The sequence below is a fragment of the Nicotiana tabacum genome, chromosome 20, assembly GCF_000715075.1.
Source record: "Nicotiana tabacum cultivar K326 chromosome 20, ASM71507v2, whole genome shotgun sequence".
NCBI classification, from domain to species: domain Eukaryota; kingdom Viridiplantae; phylum Streptophyta; class Magnoliopsida; order Solanales; family Solanaceae; genus Nicotiana; species Nicotiana tabacum.
In genome coordinates, this window is record NC_134099.1 from 5,227,308 (window position 1) to 5,246,735 (window position 19,428).

The following is a 19,428-nucleotide window of genomic DNA, read 5'->3' on the forward strand; positions in this document are numbered from 1 at the left end:
ATACTAGGTCGGATGGTAATGATGTTGTGGAGGGGTCGGTATTGGCGGAGGATTAGGATTTTGAAGAGGTGTGGCATATTGATGAGGTGTGGGAGGATTTTGTTTGTTTTGTGTGTTCTGGGGAGATACTGGGTTTTGGGCATTTTATTAGTTGACGTCGGGGACGTTCAGGGTAAGGGAAAGGTTTGCCAAGTTTCGGACCTGCTCAAGTTCCCCTTGTAGCTCTAGTATTTTCTGTTCCAACTATAAGACCAAATCATTCTGTGCCAGAGTACTCCGGCCATCCGAAGTCTCGATATTCTCCTCATGCGTAGCGTTGTCTTTCCTGATATTGCTCATATCATCCATTCTTTCTTTTCCCTTGCTTTTAGGATCACTTGGAGGAGGAGGAGGAGGTGGAGGACCTCTAGATTTGGTATGATATGTTGATGATACCAGTATGCACGAACCAACTTTAGGGGATGGTAATAAACAAATCAAGAAAAAAAGAAAACAAAAGGTAAACAAGTAAGTAAGGAGTATTTAAAAGAATATTTGCGGTATTTAAACACATATTGCGGAATTATAAATTTGCATCCTAGTTTGGGAGACCTCATTGTGCCTGATGTAGGCCTAAGAGACATATAGATTTAGAGAAAATCGATGCCAATAACTGCGTCATTTCATTAATATGATAAATGAACTAAATCTCTAGTAAAACGGCAATAATGATAAAGAGTCACTAATGGCATTTGCCTTATTACAACCAAAGTCTAAAACGAGTCTAGAAAGCAAGTAAAACATCATTCCTAATCTATTTGGTCCCAGATGGACCTTCTCCATGCTTAGATTTCTTTGCTCCATCAATCAGATTCCCCAGGTCGCGCATGTCCAGCAGCAGATACGCCCTTGCTAGATGCCCTCCTTCATTGCCCTCTGCGTTCTGACAGTCCAAGATCCTTTTCCTCATCTTTCCCTCAAGCTCCATCAACCCCTGCTCCAAATAATCCAACCTCTCTGTTGATTTATTATCGATTTCTTCCCACTCGTTGATTGTTTCCATGTCCACTTTATGTTGTTCCAAATGCCTGGCTTCATACTCGAAAACCCTTTTGTGCAACATCCTACATTTGATTTGTGCTTCAGCAGCGTCGTCTATAACCCTATTCTTCAAATTAATACCTGGCTTGACATCCCCTGCTATACCATCTACTAACTATGATGGATAGAAATACGCATGGGCGGCGTGATACTGATCTGGCTCGATTGTATCTTTTACACATGGGTGGCGTGATACTGATATAGATCGATGGTATCTTTCTCCACAATGATCTTTTGATGAAATATGTGTTGTGCCTCGAACTTGAATAGAATGGTGTTACTTTGGAAGTCTGCTTTGTACTGAACCATGTTAGAAACTCGGGGTATAACATGTTTTCTCCTAGCTTGCCTCATAACCCTGATAGGAGCATAAAGATAGATCCCCCTCAATCCGATTAGCACTAGATGAGGAGCATCTCTCGACCTCGACCTGATGATGAATTCGCTACTAGGGAGCTATTCGAACATCCAGTGTACCTTGTCATCAGTCAAATTGCTAAAGAAATGTACCCCAACTTACAACGTTTTCCGGTTGCGCGAACCTGTTTGGGATAAAAGGCATTCTCTTTGGATGGTGATAGGCTATGTGGTCATTCCATGGTCGTCGCAGAAGTTCTTGACGGTATTCTCCCCTCTGAAGGTGTTCTAACAACCATACTTGCAGCAACAGATTGCAACCCTCAAAATGTCTATATCCCTTTTTGCAATGGTCTGAGACTCGATACATCTCAGCCAAGATCATTGGGACAATAGTGTAAGTTTGCCCCTTAATCCCCTCCATTAAGGTTTTAGTGACCATAGCTAGGCGAGTGTCGAACCTTTCTCCCTGTATCGGAGATACCAGCATCCCCAGAAAGCAGACAATGAATAGAAAAACTCAGCGGTGAATCCAACCCAAAGAAGTCATGGCAAACTCATCATGATAAAGGCGATATGACTTGTTGTGCCCATAACGCTCATAAAGGAAATCGAACAGTATGTAAGACTTCTTCAGACAAACTAACTCATCATTTTTCCTAAAACCCATCATTTTCAAGAAACCTCGAGAAATGCGGTTTTCTGGTACCAACAAATAAGGGCTATCCCATGGGAGCCCAGTGAAGCCTCCTATTTCTTCTAAAAGGGGAGTCATTTCTATGTCGCCAAAATGGAAGACGACTCTCTTCTCATCCCAAAACATGGTGGCGACCTTAATTAATGCATTATTTGGCTGAATGTCTAACAATGAAGGTAAATTTCTGAGGACCCTTTTCACATTATTTTTGTCACTTGGTGGGAGATTTTCGCACCAATCCAACAACAAAGGTGGGATATTTTGAACCATGCCGAACCTAGGGACTTCGTGCCTCATTTCTGCAAAACAAATAAAGTTAGCCCTTTCTCCCTCCTGATTTAGCTATTTACATGTTAATGATCAATATATTGGTACGTTTTCTCCAAATAATGCACAGATCGTGATTGTATCCATTGGGATTCTAGAAATCACGGCGGACTTTGGACAAGGCTTGCCTTAACGAGTTATTATGCGGATAGCGTTTTAACCCATACTAGGTTTGGACATGATGCATGCACAATTAATATTAGAGTGGGGGTTTCTAGAAGAGTCTAGACCGGTACTTTCAAGTGAACAACTTGAGATGGAAAGGCACGAAACCATCGACTGCACCGATGATCAACTAGTTTTACCGCAAATAAGCCTTTCCAAATTTAAAGGGTGATTTAGAAAGGGCGCGGACACTCATCAAGTGCCTCTATGGTATTAATTACACATGAATGGAATATGATGTGGAGCATACAGTTATGCAAAGATAAAACAACACGTTGTTAAATATTTTGCATGATGAAAATAGTAAATGCAGTATTAAATGAAACGTAAAGACATAAAAAAGAAAGAAAAACAAGGAAGAAGTTAGTCCGTGCAATGAAGAAATTGTATAAAATAAGCGAGGGAGTAAGAATAGGGAGAGACATGATGTAGTAATTTAAAAATGACTTAGAGCGAGCAAGCATGACTAGAAATAAAGGGAAACGCATGTTATAGCCAAATTGAGCAGAAATTTGCATATTAATGTGAATTCAAATAAAGGAAAAATAGGGAAAAGGTGTACATGTAGCAATACAGGGGAAACGGAAGCGGGATATTCATGTAACAACAAAAATAATAAAAGACACGCTTATCAGAGGAGACTAATTCATATAGATCAAGTTTGCTATAGTAAGAGCCTAAAAATATCCCAGCAGAGTCGTCATGCTGTCGCGCCCCTTTTTCTCGCAAAATCAGGTTTCAACACGTGACAACTCTTTTAAGGAAGGTGTTAAAAGAGAGATTCATCACCTAATGGAATTGAGGTGCGTTAGGGCACCTATTTGCAAATAACTCTGGTTTAACCAGTTTGCGTCACAAAATATTGGGTAAGGGCTCAAATTACCTCGAAAAGAAGGTGTTAGGCACTCTTCGAAGTCCACAATTATGGGTCCCGGACGAACTCGAATTATATGAATTAGTCAAACAAAGAAAGCAAGAAGTTTAGGAAGTTTTATTAAACACAAATAATTGATATAAAGACAAGATGGCGAAGGTCCTAAATTTTTTAGCCTAAAGGATCACCCCGTGCAACATAAATAATACTTTGTAACTCCCTCAAGATGGATTGTTACTCGTATTATTCATCGGGCACAGACTATCATCTCCTGTTACCCGATTACTATCTTTAAATTGTTACACTAGTTTATTCTAAACCGTGCCTTTTGCGTGCACTACCCGTCCTATGCCTATGGTCCAGGAGGCGTTTGGACCTCTATTTTGGGTGGTTCTAGACTTAATTTAGGTTGCTCAAAATGCGAAGACTAGGCAACGTACAAAACAAGTTGGACTTTATGTAAAAGCAATTGAGGGCTCAAGTTAGCCTCCACACCTAGACAACAAATGCACGCGAACACATTCTCATATTAAGCATTAGACAGTTTCAGAACTGGGCCAAATTAAAGCCATTAAGCCTTATAGATATGATTTCTAAGTAATTTTGGATTTCTAGGTGCTGCTGTTCTAAATTAACTGATTCACAAATTATAGGTGTTATAAAATCTACAGACATGATTTCTAAGCAATAAGCATCCAGACATGCAAGTAATTTGAAGAACCCACATTATTCATTGACAAGATATACGAATGTTGCATACTGATCATTGCAGATTTCCAGTCATTAATCTTGCAGATGTTGTGCCTAAGTGATTTATGCACTAAGTGACAATGAATTCTAGAATTATGCGTGCTTTTGATAGTGGTCTAAGTGAACAGAGTTGAGAGGCGCATCATTAATGGTTATTAAACTAATAATGATATCCTATAGACGTGGTCTCTAATGATTAGCACATGGGACTAATTTTATGGTCATACTTGGTTTTATAGGCATGATTTCTAGTGAACAGTGCGAGATAATATCAAGAAAACGATCAAGAATCCTATTGGCATGATCTCTAGTGTACAGTGCAAGATAATAACAAGAGTCCTATAAGAATGATTGCTAGTGAATATGCTGAGGCGAATTGAAAGATAGTATATTGACATTTGTTCCTATAGACAGGATTTCTAATAACACACATCAATAAACATAATTGCAGTATTTTCTACTTGTGTTTGCTAGCAGACAATATGTGTGTATGTGCTTCCTCTAATGGTATGATTTCTGTAGTGCACATAGTAATTGAACAACCCTACAGCACATAATTATCAAGTCCTATAGGCACGTTATTTACCTATTTTGCATGCAAATATTACATTCTACCCATTTTCCCTTTTACTAGCACCTCAATCGTTTATACAACATTATTACAGGCCCAATGAATGAAATAAATTACAAAGCTATAAAATAACTATAGTAGGCCTTAGACAGGCCCAAAGTATACCCAGCCCAGCCAGGCCTTCAATTTCGTATCCATACAAGTTTCACCGCAGCCCAGAAGTCACTGTCAATCCAGCACAAAATAGCAAAAACCCAGTAGCCATCAAAGATTCAGAAAACAGCCATTTACACAAGCTCATTGGCTCATTCAGTAGGTACAAAGGGGGGGAGAATGGAGAATTTAGGACAGAGTGCCAAGGAACCTTAGACCCTAGTGTGTCAGAGTTCACAAGGGTCTCAAAATGGATCCCGAGCAGTGCTCACACTAGGGAGGTTAATAGAGAAGATTCAAGAAATGACTAAGGACCAAGTCCTAGTGTGTCAGAGCTCACAAGGGTCTCAATTAGACCCCGAACAGTGCTCACACTAGGGAGGTCAATGATAGAACTTAGGTAAGCTTGGTTTTCAGCCGGCTAAGAATGAGAACTTAAAAGAGCCTAGGTAACAGGTGAAAGAGAGTAAACCAAGGTTGAGGGACTGCACTGAAGGATACAAACATAGTCAAGTTAAGCACATAGAGAAGCTAATCGAACAGGCTTCAGACTTAACAAAGATTCAAAAAAACAAGTTCAACACCTAATGCATAAGTAGTCACACATGAACAAGACAAGTTTGCTGGATTGGTATGCACAGACTCATAGTAAGGAAAATGTTCAAATTGTGCTAAGTATAGGTACTAGTGTTACAAGAGGGAATCATATTAATTGGCAACAGAATTTAGATAGGATGAGAACAGATCATTGCAACTACTGGGAAGTCAATACATGTTAGAAGCATACAAATAAGGAACAGGATCAAACATGCTACATAGGCAGGATATCATCACAGCAAATTCAGAATAGGACAAGAAACAGACTTATATTATATAGTTAATGTATACATTCATGCTTTTGAACACAATCATCTAGTATATTAAAAGGGATACGAATCATGTAAGTAAAGCATGTTCAAGTAACAGGATTGATAGCAAAGTTAAACAACAAAGAGATGCAAAGATCCTAAACATCAGTAAGTTGCAACATATAGGCTAGATAAGCTTGAAAGGAATCTAATTTACTCAAATCAAGTTTAGGCATGCTTTGAACTGTCAATATGAAGTTAAAAGTTAACGAGAGCTAAAAATTGAAGTAGAACAAACAGAATTGCACACAAAACAACTCAGAAGAACACATTAAGCAAAAACTCCAGGCGTGAAAACATATGCAAATCACAAATACATAGGAATAAAATTGCGAAATCCAGTAACTCACCAGTTAAGTGAAAAACAAGAAAGAACAAAAGTCCACAGTATTATGAATATCAACGGAGAGCAAGAACCCAGAATTTCGGTGGCCTTGGCTTTCAGCTGGCCAAGAACCAAAGTATAGAATGAGATAATGAAGGAATAACAAAATAGAGCTTCAAATTTTAGTGAGATTATAGCGATTCAAGTCTGTCTTAAAGGGGAATGGAGAGGGGTTTATATAGTAGTAGAAACTAAAAACCCAAACAAGAAAAATCATCAATCAAACACGAAAAAGGAAAGAATATATTAGAATCAATTAGAATCGATTTTAGGGCATAAACAGAGGAGTTCAGTAAATCAACAAGGAATAATAAATAATACTAAAAAATAAAGGAATACAAAATATCACACAGAGAATAAGGAAAATATCATACCAAAAATCATTTACCGTTAGATTTAGGGCAAAATAAGGTAGAAAACAAGGAGACATGGCAGATTAAACAGAAATACGAAAAAAATAGTCAAACACGGAAAAGGAAGAGTATCAATCAAGAACCAGTAAGAAATAAGGGAAAATCTCAAACCCTAGTTGAGACTAACGCCTTGAATTGGACCAAAAATGCAAGGACCGTTCAATATAACATGTATGGAGACAAAAGATCGTTCAAATCTTCACAGAATCAAAGTAAATCGGCCCGCTCTTGAGAGGTAGTTCTTGCCAAAAATAGGGCAAGAACTAAGTGATGCCAAAAATATGCGTATAGATCATGGATTGATGATTCCATGTTTGATCCGGAATAGGAGAGGATTAGGGGTTACGGTGGCTAGAGTTTAACAGAGAGAGAAGGGGAGTTTGAGAGAGTTCAAGGGCGGCGGGTAAAGGAAAATGAGTTAGGGTTTTTGGGGGGTTAGATAATAAGATGGGGGATTGATTGTTGACCGTTGATCTTAGAGATCAACGGTCAGGATTTTAACAGGCTGGGCGAGTATGGGTAGTGACCGGGTTGGCTATGGTTTGGTTCTGGGGTTATTGGGCTAGTGTATGGGGTAATTGGGCTGAGGTTTGGGTAGTTTTAGGTCCTAAAATAGGTTTAAAATTAGGCTATTATTTAAATACCTGATATGTTATCAATAAATAATTTATAAGAGTAATTAGTAAATAACAAAAATATTATTTGTGTACTAAAATGATTGAAAGTAATAACTTAACATTATAAAAATATAAAAAGTTATTTTCTGCATAAATAATGTAATTATACACGAACATAGGCTATTATTGCAAAAATGTGCAATTAGCCTAAAATGCAAATATAATTATGAAAAATTGCAGTAAAATATTTTAAAACATACATGTTGCTATAAATGATTAGTTTGGATGATTAAATCACCATGAAAATAATTTGAAGGATAATTATTGGATATTTATACAATAAAATACAGAAAGAAATTGATTTAAAACCTTTAAAAATTATGAAAATTATGAAAAATGCTTGTAAATGTTCATAAACTAGATGATGATGCAAATATACTATTTTGAAGGTGTGTGTGTGTGTGTATGTGTGTGTATATATATATATATATATATATATATATATATTAGAAATATGAGGGAAAAATTGGGTATCAACAGACTCAGCCTCGGTGAAAGGCTCGTCATCAGCAGTTATCTTCTTCTCGACTTCACCTTCATAGTATTCAAACATTGATGGTAGGTATATGGAACCACATTTATTCTCATGTATCCAAGGCCTTCCAAGAAAGACATTGTATGAAGTCTTTGCATCGATCACATGCAGCCATACACTTCATTACATATCTTCAATGGTGATTCCCAACCTAATTGCACCTATGGATCTTTGCCCCCCCCCCCCCTTTGGTTGAATCCTTGGATCATCACACGACTTTCCGAGAGTTCATTCATGGGAATACCAAGTTCTTTCATAGTGTGAATTGGCAAGATGTTTACTGAGGATCCTCCATCAACCAAAATTCGATTTACCCTTTCATCATGCATATAGCCAACCAGGTATAATGGGCGGTTATGAGGAGTGTCGCCAAGTAGAAGATCGTCCATTTGTGAACGTAAATTTTTCCTCGCACGCGTTAACTTCTCGAGGAATAGACTCGATGGGGTTTTTTGAAAATGGTCCTAACGATAGGTCATCACTCTTTTCTTCCCCTTTATCAGCATTGCAATAAAAGGCCTCAATACCATCACGGGAAATCTTCATGCGGAACCAACATGGAAAGAAATCCTCCAAGGTCACTGGATGTCGTGGCTTTTGAGGGTGGTGCATCTCCACTTTTGCTTTCTTTTAACGCCTAACTGGATTCTGTTTCATTGGTCTTTTTACCATCATCTTCCTTGTTGGTTGTTCCATTGATTATTTTCGTGGGCTCCTTTTATGGCACCTACAACGAGTCACCAAGTCTAACCTTCATCATCATCAGGTTGATCGTCTTCAACTTTGTTGTTCTCCAGTAATTCTTCATCTTTGATTTCTTTTAAACTGCATAACTCATCTAGACTGAATGAGCCAAAGGTGATATAGACTTGGTTTGCGCTTTCTTTCTCATCTTCAAACACAATCTTCTTTTCACGGGCTAAGTCCATAACTTTGTCCTTGAAAACAAAGCACTTCTCTAGAGGGTGGCTTACAAGTCGGTGATATTTGCAGTAATTTGGGTCATTCGTTTTTCAAGCTTTATTTGGTCGCTTCATCTCCGGAAGCTCAATGAGATTTAACTCGAGGAGGTCTTCAAAAATTGCTGGCACATCAGAGTCCGGAAATGGGTACTCCTTCTCTTGCATTTCTTTTAGAGTCAACTTCCCACTTGGTTTATCTTGAAAAGAAGTGGATTTCGTACTATGCTTCTTGCTCACCTTCGCTGTGAACTTCACAGGTGATGTGTTGACATTCATGGCTTCTTTGTTTTTAGATCTCGGTACCAACTTGCTCCATTTCCTGACTTCTTGCTTATCGTTCCCTTTGCGAGGCTCATATATAGGTAGCCTTTTGTTTCCAGCGGATGCCATGCTTAACTCCATGTCGTGGGCACGAGTCGCAAGTTCTTCAAATGTGCTAGGCTTGATACCTTGCAAGATGTAGCGGAGTCCCCAATGCATGCCTTGGATGCACATCTCTATGCCAATAGCTTCACTAAGCCTCTCTTTGCAGTTGAGGCTTGCATTCCTCCAACGATTGATAAAGTCGATAACTGGTTTACTTTTTCCTTGACGAGTATTTGTGAGTTCTATCATGCTCACAGTACGTCTCGTGCTATAAAAGCGATTGAGGAACTCTTGCTCTAGTTGATCCCAGCTATCAATAGATCCAGCCTCGAGGTCTCTGTACCAGTCAAAAGCATTTTCTTTTAGCGAGCAGACAAACTACTTGAAGAGATAATCTCCACAAGTCCCAGTATTGTTGCACGTCTCAACGAAGTGTGCCATATGTTGCTTTGGATTACCTTTTCCATCAAACTGTTGAAACTTTGGAGGTTGATAACCAGCAGGCATCTTTAACATATCGACCCTTGTAGTGTACGGTTTTGCATATGTAAGGGAGGACTTGGCAGCAACTTCATACTTGTTCTTAAGGGTTCCTTCAATGAACTCCTTCAATTGATCGATTGGAATCATCCCTTCAGATGAGACAGGGATAGCCTTAGTGGATGCTATTTGTCTTTGGGGAGAATCACTCTCTGGAACTTCTGGGATCTTGCCAGGTGCGTGGGTAGATTCTTCTTCCATCAAGATTCCCACACTATCTGTTAGCTTGTCGATTCTAGCATATTGATTTTGCATGCACTTGGTCAAGCAAGCGATTGCTTCCGTCAAGTTTGCCAACTGCTCCTCCACAGATAAGTGTTTGTCACCACGGCTTGCATGATTGTCGTGGACGATGGAGAGTAGCATGAATTTTCACACAGATTGATCCTTGATTGGCTTACGCTATGTGGTGTAAGTGGGGAGGATCCATCACTTGAAGCATTATAATCTTCCTTCATAGCAGAGTGCTTGGATTCGGAGAGGTCAAGAAGAGCAAGAGTTTCCTTGATCTTTTCAGCAACATCGCTTCCTCCTTCAGGTGCGTTTGTGGAAGATCTTGCACCTTTTGAGGATGAAGATCCGAAAATAGGGGTTGATGCGGATGTCACTTGGGGTGTTTGTTGTCCTAACGAGCTTGCTTTGCACATTATTACTGGTCCGAAGCTTCCAAAGGTAACATCGAGGATGTTTTCCACATCAGCATAGAACCTGGAATTAGCAGCCTTGGTGGAAGTTGAACTGGAGTTGATTTTCTTTAAAGCCATTTTGATGTTCTTAAAATTTGGTGATTGAAAAGTTGAGATGAGAGGTAGAGATTGTCCCACTGGGCGTGCTAGAATTTGTAGACAATAAATTGCATCGAGAAAATAAAATCAAAATCGGAAAATATTGCAACAATTGTAGTATTTTATTTCAAATATTTAAGAGTTACAATCTCTATAAATCCTCTGATTCTTCTTTCTAATAGTAAATAAATTCAAGGGCCCTTGAGCTTGATCTTGAATCTATATTTTTTCCACGGACGATGATCCTGGATTCAACTAGCACGAACTTTGATTTGAACTCGTACTCCTTGAATCTTGATTTGTTTTTCGTTCTTGAGCTTGAACTTGATTTGTTCTTCCTTCTTTAACTTGAAGTTGATTTCTTAAACTTGGACTTGAACTTGATTGTTTGAAGCTTGAAACTTGTAGAGAAATTTGTGGCGTTTGATTCATAAGAGCTCTCTTGCCTTTTGTTATCACTTCTGATGGCTTTCCTGAGTTATGAAGACCCTTATTTATAGTTGTAGGAGGGAAGAGTTATGATAAGAACAAACTCTTTCCGACCAATCAGTTTGAAGAGCAACAAGGCCACCCTTGATTGGCCAGAACATGTCACTTGCACATGTGGCGCGATTTTGTTGGCCTTTTAATGTGACTTGTCATGCTTTGTTATTTTGACACGTGGCACGTTCCTATTGTCTCTTCCTCTTGACTTGGCATGCCACGTCATTTAACACGTGGCACCAAACTGGGCCTCTAGGAAGATGACATCTTGGGCTTAATAAAGTGGGCGCATAACTTTAACCCAATTAAGTAGGCCAACCCAATAGATTAAGACTTATTTATTTAATCCATATATATTGGATATATATAATTAATTCAATTATATTAGCGCATAATATTTATTTGGACCAATATATCTTGAATTTAAAATATAGTTCAAATTATTTTATGGATTTAATTTTAATAAAATTTATATGCCTACAGGATTCCTTCTGAAAAAATTTCTCCCTCACATGTTTCCTCTGAAATAATTTATTCACTTTCTTGTTTTAATCTTCTTTCATGTCTTACACATATTATTGAAATAACACTCATTTAATTCTTTTTATTAAAACCAATACAATATAGAGAATAAAGTTGATTATCCTGAATCTTGTTTGTGCAGTCTAGAATTAGCAAGTGTAGTTGCTGACCAGTTATTTTTTTACTTGCTAAATCTTATTTTGTGTAATCTTGTTTATGCAACATAAGATGATTTTTCAGAAATACAACACTATATGCCTTTAGTTTTTTTTGTTGTACTGCAAAGTGAATGCAAATAAGGACATATTCAATTGGAGTCTCGCATAAAGCACAACCACAATTAAACCTAAAATTAACACATTACATTAGATATTATCTTGACCGAAACTCCTCAAATTAATCAGTCACCCAAGAGTAACACATCATGAGTAAACTACATGAAAAATTTAGTACAAACCATAAGTTAACATAGTTAGATCAATAGGTGCACTTCTAAAAATTCAATATGGGGTTTTAATATATAGAAACATATAGTTCATAGGGGATTTTGGGAGTAATAATTTAGAGGAATGTTAGGTTGAATTAAGTAGCCACGTGTGGTGCCACATGACATGTTTTTTAGATAATTAGGAACGTGTAATAGATGCACCTTTAAGAAGGCAACGAGGGGGTTTTAATACGAGGAAAATATAGTTCAAGGAGGTTTTGGGGATATCAAAAAAATTAATTAGAAAACTGACAAAAACGTGATAGTTTAGGGAATTTCTATGATATTAATTCTTTTAAATATGAAATGCATTGTATAAAAAGGTTTGATGGCTATCAAGTTTTAGAATATGTGTATTCCAATATGCAAAAATGATACAATTACTCGATGAACACCAAGTAGAATGTGGAGCTTGCAAATATTAGCTAACAGGGAAAATTAATTATGCATATTATGTACTATACCATACTTATAAACTATATATTGGATGCAATCTAAAATTGATTTTTGATGAAATAACAATGAAAATGAATTATAATGCTAGCCAATTGTGCTGGAGGGTTTTTAGGTAAGCAAAGAGGTTACCCCTAATATGGGAAATCTCCCTATTTTTAGCTTTTTATTCATAGCAATAATCTCGATTGGGGTATAAATAAAATAACATGTAAATAATTTAGTTGCGTAATTTGTAATACCTAAATTAGTTGTAGTTTGTATAATGAATTCTTATAGGTCTTGTATCTATTAAAATCATCCAATAATCTACTTTTCCTCTACTTGTTTAATTAGAATAATTACATTTTAAGTCTTATTCTCTTTTTTTTAATGGTATAGCTTGTAAGGCCAAGCTTCTCCAAAGCCAAGAGTATTATTTTTTTCCATAAAAAGTTATTTTTTTTCCAAAGTTGAAGTGTTTGGCCAAGCTTTTAGGGAAAAAATGCTTTTTAGTGGAAGCAGAAGCAGTTTTAGAGAAGCAGAAAAAAAGTAACTTCTCCCCAAAAATACTTTTGAGAAAAATTCACTTTGAAGCATATTTTAGAAGCTTAGTCAAACACTAATTGTGCTCAAAAATACTTTTTAAAGTAATTAGCCAAACACAAACTGCTTCTTACTAAAAGTGCATTTGAGAAAAAATATTTCTCAAAATAAGCTGATTTTTAAAGTTAGGCCAAACAAGCTATTAATGTCTCAGCCCAGCCCAACCCAACCCCATAAGGCAGATGAAGTATACAAATAGCCTTCAAAGTGGATAGTCTTAAATTTTTGCGCCCGTCCCCTCCTGCTTCCATGGACAGAACTTCAAATTTAACAAGTGTTGCCACTTGCTTGCCCCATAAGCAATGCTTTTAACTTTTGATCTTAAAGTTCTGCCCATGAGTGGGGGTCAAAAATTAAAATTCAACCCAAAAAGTGCATATTCTGAATTTTTTTACATAAGGCCATGCCCTAACTTGGGCTGGGCTGAAAGCCCCACACTTAAATGGGCTAGAAGCCTAGAACAACGCCAAACCTAGTCTAACTCAGCTAGTGGCTGGTTTTGGGCCAGCCTAACGGGCCAAATTATTTTGATGGCGCTATTCATACACTTAAATATTTATCTCCACACACTCCTAAGTTTTTCTAAAAAAAAAAGTTGAATCTAATCTTAAAATTCCTTTCGTCTCAATTAGAGTTAAAGTAATTTTCTTCCACTTGCTAGATGCTCTTCCGCATAAACAAACTCAGCAACCATTTCTTTTCTGTATATATAACTGGTCTGACTCGGTTTGTCGCTCTTATTATATTTTATTTTGGCAAAACACATGGATGGACATTTAAAATTTGGCCTCAAGTATCAGTTTGACACTTAAAACTTATTGAGTGATCATGTAGGCCAACTTAAAACATAAGATTTTCTATTTATGAAAGTGGCGTCAAATTGACAATTGTGACCAAGTTTAACAAAGTGTCTATCTATGTATGGTGTTTTTTATTTTTCATAGGATTCCTCACTTTTGTTTTCTCTGCCTCGTTAGATCTCACAATGCATCAACCCTAAAACAACGGAGTTAAGTGATCACATGAGTTTTTTTGGTAAGAGGAGAAATCCGCAGCCGCTACAATCTCTGTCAGAGCCTCTTCCCTTCGGGTGAGCACTCTGCGGTGAGCGCAAACTCAGAAGGCGAGCATTGAGGGGGGAATCGATCCCAGGTCATCCCTATGGATAACCACCCTCCAAACCAACTGGGTAACCCCTAAGGGTTGTGATCACATTAGTTGCCTTAACTATTTCTGAACGTTTTCTTCTCATTTTAATAAGAAATAATTTTCGACATATCAACTATTCAACTAGATGGCTGATTTAGAAATGTATACTTACTCTCCTACACTAATGTTTCTTCTAATTATTATTCAAATATAATGATTCTTATATTTATTTTGTTTAGATCTATCAATGAATGACAGACTGTGCTCTTGTAGTCAATGTCTACTCAATACGATGATCAATTGGCATGTCGATGTAGTATTTCTTCCCCCCTTTTGTATACCTTCTCTATTGGCTCCTCCTTGCATTGAATGGAGGAAGCCAACAACTCGTCTGTAAAACCAAACAATAATAGTCAACACAAGTACAACCAAATCATATGCGCTTTCCTGGCCAAAGAGCTGTTATCAGGAAGGAACTTCATAGATAATTATATATAGATAGAGATTTTAATAAGTTGATCGATTTTTTTTTTTACGTTTTCAAATATTGATAGCCCTTCCAAGTTAAAGATATAACAGTACCCCCAATAAATAAATAAATAAATAATAACGCTCAAGAAAAGTTGTCAAACAAAGTATAAGCAACATATTAGAATATAAGAAAGGAATTTAGTGGTAGGTGCATTTTACCGGTAGCGTACCTGATAAACAATCCATATTCTACTAGCCAAAGATGATCTGGAATTCAGATCTTTGGTAATCTTCAACTTGCATTGTCCTGATCTCCTTGAGTGAAGCAACAAGAGCTGCTACATTGCAAGACCTTACCCTAACAAACTTGAGAGAAGCGATTTCCGCGAACCAAGAGGGGATCTCCTTAAGATATTGGCATTTATGCAATGTCAAATGTTCAAGACAAGGAAAGGCATCATCCAAGACATTCCACTCCTTAAAATTATCAGAGTTTACTACTTTCAAGACTTTGAGTTTAGGGAACTCATTGTCGTTCACTGTCCATTCGCGTTTATCAAACTTAACATTTACCAGTTTAAGTACCTGAAGATTGGGAAGCATAGCAATCTCTGAACCAGTGCCCCAGGAAATGGTGGACAAAGTCAATTTGTTGAGACTTGAGGGGAAGATGTAAGCACCAGCTATGGCTGAATGCACGTCAAAATGAACCTTGAGCGTCTTAAGCTGTGCTAGAAATTCCAATTGAAGGACCCAAAAGTTTCCTTTAGGATACTTAATTGAGCATCTCAGATTCCGAATATTTGGCATCTTTCCCAATACAAATTCTGCATCCTCCGCACAAGAAAAACATGGACAGGAAAGAGTCTCCAAATTGTCAAGATTGGAGGAGTTCTCAAGTAATTCTTCTGCACCACTAATGGTGAAATAAGCATTGTCACAAATATGCAGAATTCTCAATTTAGACATCTTCCAGAGTGTAAACGGTAGTGACAAGTCTGTCCCTTCCCCTATGACTATCAAAGTCCCAAGGTTCCATAGATTACTTATGCATGATGTAATTGACTTCTTCGCAGTTCGTACTGCAAAATACCTCAAATAAAACAGCTCTGTTGGGAAAGAATCAACAACAATGAACCTCAGATCCAACACTTTTAGAAACTTGAATTTCTGAAAGATGCGCGAGGTTGGAGAGAGGTATTCTATGATATCATCCCTGCAAAGTACAGACCCAACAAGTGAGCAAGACGAACTCCATTTTGCAAGATAATTCTTGTCAGCATAAATGGACAGGCGACGTTGAGCTAGCTGCCGGTGTGAGTAAATGCCAGGTGGAGGATTGGCACTTTGGTACCTGTGAACATCAAATTAGCATAAGATTAAAATTTCAAATATAACAGGAATACTTGATTGATTGAACAAACAAAGAACTAGAAAATTATAGTTTTACCTATCTATGCAGAGTAGAAGCTTTTCCTGCTCAGCTGTTTCCTTGCAGAAATCAAGTAATAGATCATGGATCTGGCATGCTTTGACCTTGCCATCAGAACTCCTTTTTGCAATTTTCACTAGATTTCGTCCAATAAGATTCTCCAAGTAATCTGATGCTACATCCTCCAAACTCTTCTCTTTATCAATTTTTATGAATCCTTCTGCGATCCATAAGCATGTCAAGTCTGAAACATTGATCGTCTTGTCTTCTGAAAATGCTCCAAAATAAAGGAAGCAAGGCTTTAAATGATGGGGTAAATGTTTATAACTGTGCTCTATTACAGCCTTTGCGTCACTTTGAATGTGGGAACCTAAATTCTTAGCGACTTGTCTCCAATATCGTTCATTCTTTTCCTTTGCGAGAATACCAGCCACCAAAACAATTGAAAGAGGCAGCCCTGCGCACTTCTTTGCTATTTCTAGCCCAACTTTTTCAAGATCAGGAGAGCATCCTTCTTTACCAAACACTTTCACTTTCAGCAATTTCCAACTTTCATCTTCCTTAAACATAGGAAGATGAAAGGGCTCACAAGAAATTCTAGCTGAGTTGGCAACTTCAACTTGTCGTGTTGTTAGAATAATTCGACTTCCGTTTTTAACATCCGCAAAGCAAGGCTGTAAATCTTCCCACACACTAGCTTCCCAAATGTCATCGATAAGGATAAGATATCTTTTCACTTTACAAACTTTTTGAAGCTTATCTCGTAGATCTTCAGTAGACAACTCACTAGTAGCAGGGTCATCACAAGAAAGATCACGTAAAATGGCCAATAAAATGGACCTACAGGAATACTCTTGCGACACGCAACATTGCGCCCGACTATCAAATCGAGATTTAACTGAGTCATCATTAAAGAGTTTGTTGGCCAATGTCGTCTTACCTTGTCCGCCCATGCCGACAATCGAGATGACGTCTAGCTGTTGGGATCCTTTAGTTAGCTTCTTTCTTAATTCTGAAATGATATGATCAAAGCCCACGATTTCTTCATTCTTTGGGGACGTAGATTCTGATGATGTATGAGCAGCGGCTGCATCCACGGGATCATGTAATGCTATGTCAACTGCAGGTGTTTTCTTCAATTCAATATCTATTTTTGCACTGTTAAGTTCAATTTCCTCTATGATATCAACGAGCCAACGCTCAAGACAGCACTCGGGAACTTCTTTGCTGATAAAAGAATCGACTATATATTCAACTTCATATGCTGTGCCAATCACTAACTGAGCCAAATGTTGAATTTGGTGGTGCTTATGTAGCTCTTTTGCAACATCCTTGAGAAAAGGTTGCACGCTCTCAAGTTCCTTCTGAATTATTTGAAGTTGGTTCTTGATAGAAACAAGTGACTTTGAATAACGACCTTGAAACTCATTCAGGTTGCTTAAAAGGAAATCAACATAGCCTATTCCATGAATCCGTGGCAAATTAGATTGGAATACCTTCTGAACTATGGGATAAACCAGAGTGTTGAAATGCTGAATGTTTCCGGGAAAATCAAGAAGTGCTTGGCTCACTTTGGCCGATGCAACATCATACAACGAGTAAACTAGAATTCCAGCATCAATAATCATAATGTGGAGATCTTCAAAATGAGATTCAATACAGGGGAGATTGGCTCGCAAGAAGTTGAGCATCTCCTGAAGGTTTGATGTTTCATCTTTCAAAGCAACTGTAGCATTACCAATTGTTGGCAGCTCCACCAAGTTGTGCAGGACAGTCTCCAAAAAGCCAGCTTCACTGTTTGTTGTATTCTCATTTTGGATATCGGGACGCCATCCTGATTGTGATGTTGACTTTAAAGCTTGCAGAACATCAACGTAGATCTTGCGGATACTTGGCTCAATAGGCTTAATCCTCATTCGCAGGTGATCAGAAAGCAAAGCATTCATTCCACCAGAAGCCAAGTCTTGAGTTCCATTGTCAGTGCCTGGTAAGCTCAACCAGACAAGCATGGCTGCATGGCCAGCCACAACAAAAATATGAGTGAAGAAATCATGATGGCAACTCTGAGGCTCTTTGCATCTCTTTGCAACAAAGCAGACAAAAGCTCTCAGAGACTTCAACTCTTCTAAAACCTCTACTATTTGTTCCATGGGTCCCGGAACAAAAAGTACAGAACGGCCATCATAAATACTCAGTAAATCACTGAGAATACACACAACAGTGCCGATGAATTCAGGTACAATTTCGGAAATAGCAACACCATTCTTGCTGGCTGAAAGTGGCAGTGATATTTTCGGAAAGGAGTAATTGGCTCTGATTTCCGACTTGATCAAACGAATGTCATCTTCCATCTGATAGATTGACGGATAAAAATTTGGAGAGGTCAAATTAAGAGTGGAGAGAGCAACTCGAGTATCGTGAAGTAGAGCTTGTGCTTTTTGTGTGACATCCAAAGTGTCACATTCAGCTTTGGAGCTCTGCAAATTGAGGAAAATATCCAGGAATTTCAACTCCCTTTCAAGGAACTCGATTTGATCCTTTGCAACCTCAAGGGGAAACATCTCTTTTCCTTTTTCTTATCAGAAGTGTTGGTAATAAAAGAACTGTTGTGAATTTGACAGTGTAGAAAGAAGGGCAGTTGAACCACAGATCAGACAACTGATACAACCTTTAAAAAAAAATCTCTTCTCTTCCCTTTGGCTTTCTCTTGTTCAGAATTTTATCTTCATCAGGACGCTAATGTTTTCATCTGTCATTTTAGCATAACACATACTGGTGTCCTCGTATGAATCGGAATTTTTTACTCCTAGTTCTTATAGTTTCATATCCTTGGATTCCTTTAATTGTGCCGACAATCTGTCAGCCATCAAATTGACATATAAACAATTCAGTGACGGATAAGTAGATCAATATATGAATCATTGACAAGGTGGGTTGGTGTAATGGAGTTTGTGAATTCGAGTAACTCCAAGAGCAAAAGTGGAGAGTTATTGGAGGGAAGGATGCCGGGGTCTATTGGAAACAACTTCTCTACCCAATGCAGGGTTAAGGTTTGCATACACACTAACCCCAGACTCCACTAATGGAATTATACTGAGTTGTTGTTGTGGTTGGGAAACTAACATTTTATATATATATATATATATATATATTATATATATATATATATATATATATATATATATATATATATATATATAAAGTTTACCATGTAATTCCGAAGTAAAAAGGAAAGGCCTTTACAACTGGTGAGCAAGAGCGCATTTTCATTTTCCCTTTACTAGTGGGTCCCGTGGTTCCT

General features: G+C 37.8%; 1 protein-coding gene across 3 annotated transcripts; it reads right to left on the minus strand.

Moving 5' to 3' along the window:
• Nucleotides 1-10,765: 10,765 nt before the first annotated feature.
• On the minus strand, nucleotides 10,766-19,227 carry LOC107783571 (late blight resistance protein R1-A). 3 transcript variants are annotated; one of them, XM_075241142.1, is made up of 3 exons: nucleotides 16,146-19,161; nucleotides 14,926-16,049; nucleotides 10,766-11,018 (listed from the first exon to the last, which is right to left on the minus strand). In XM_075241142.1, the coding sequence occupies exons 1-2, from the start codon at nucleotides 18,686-18,688 to the stop codon at nucleotides 14,948-14,950; spliced, it is 3,645 nt and encodes a 1,214-aa protein (XP_075097243.1). In that variant the 5' UTR covers nucleotides 18,689-19,161; the 3' UTR covers nucleotides 10,766-11,018; nucleotides 14,926-14,947. The 3 variants fall into 3 exon arrangements, with proteins under 3 accessions (XP_075097243.1, XP_075097242.1, XP_016460043.2); XM_075241141.1 differs by lacking the exon at nucleotides 10,766-11,018 and adding an exon at nucleotides 11,025-14,615; XM_016604557.2 differs by lacking the exon at nucleotides 10,766-11,018 and having other exon boundaries at nucleotides 14,851-16,049; nucleotides 16,146-19,227.
• Nucleotides 19,228-19,428: the final 201 nt, after the last annotated feature.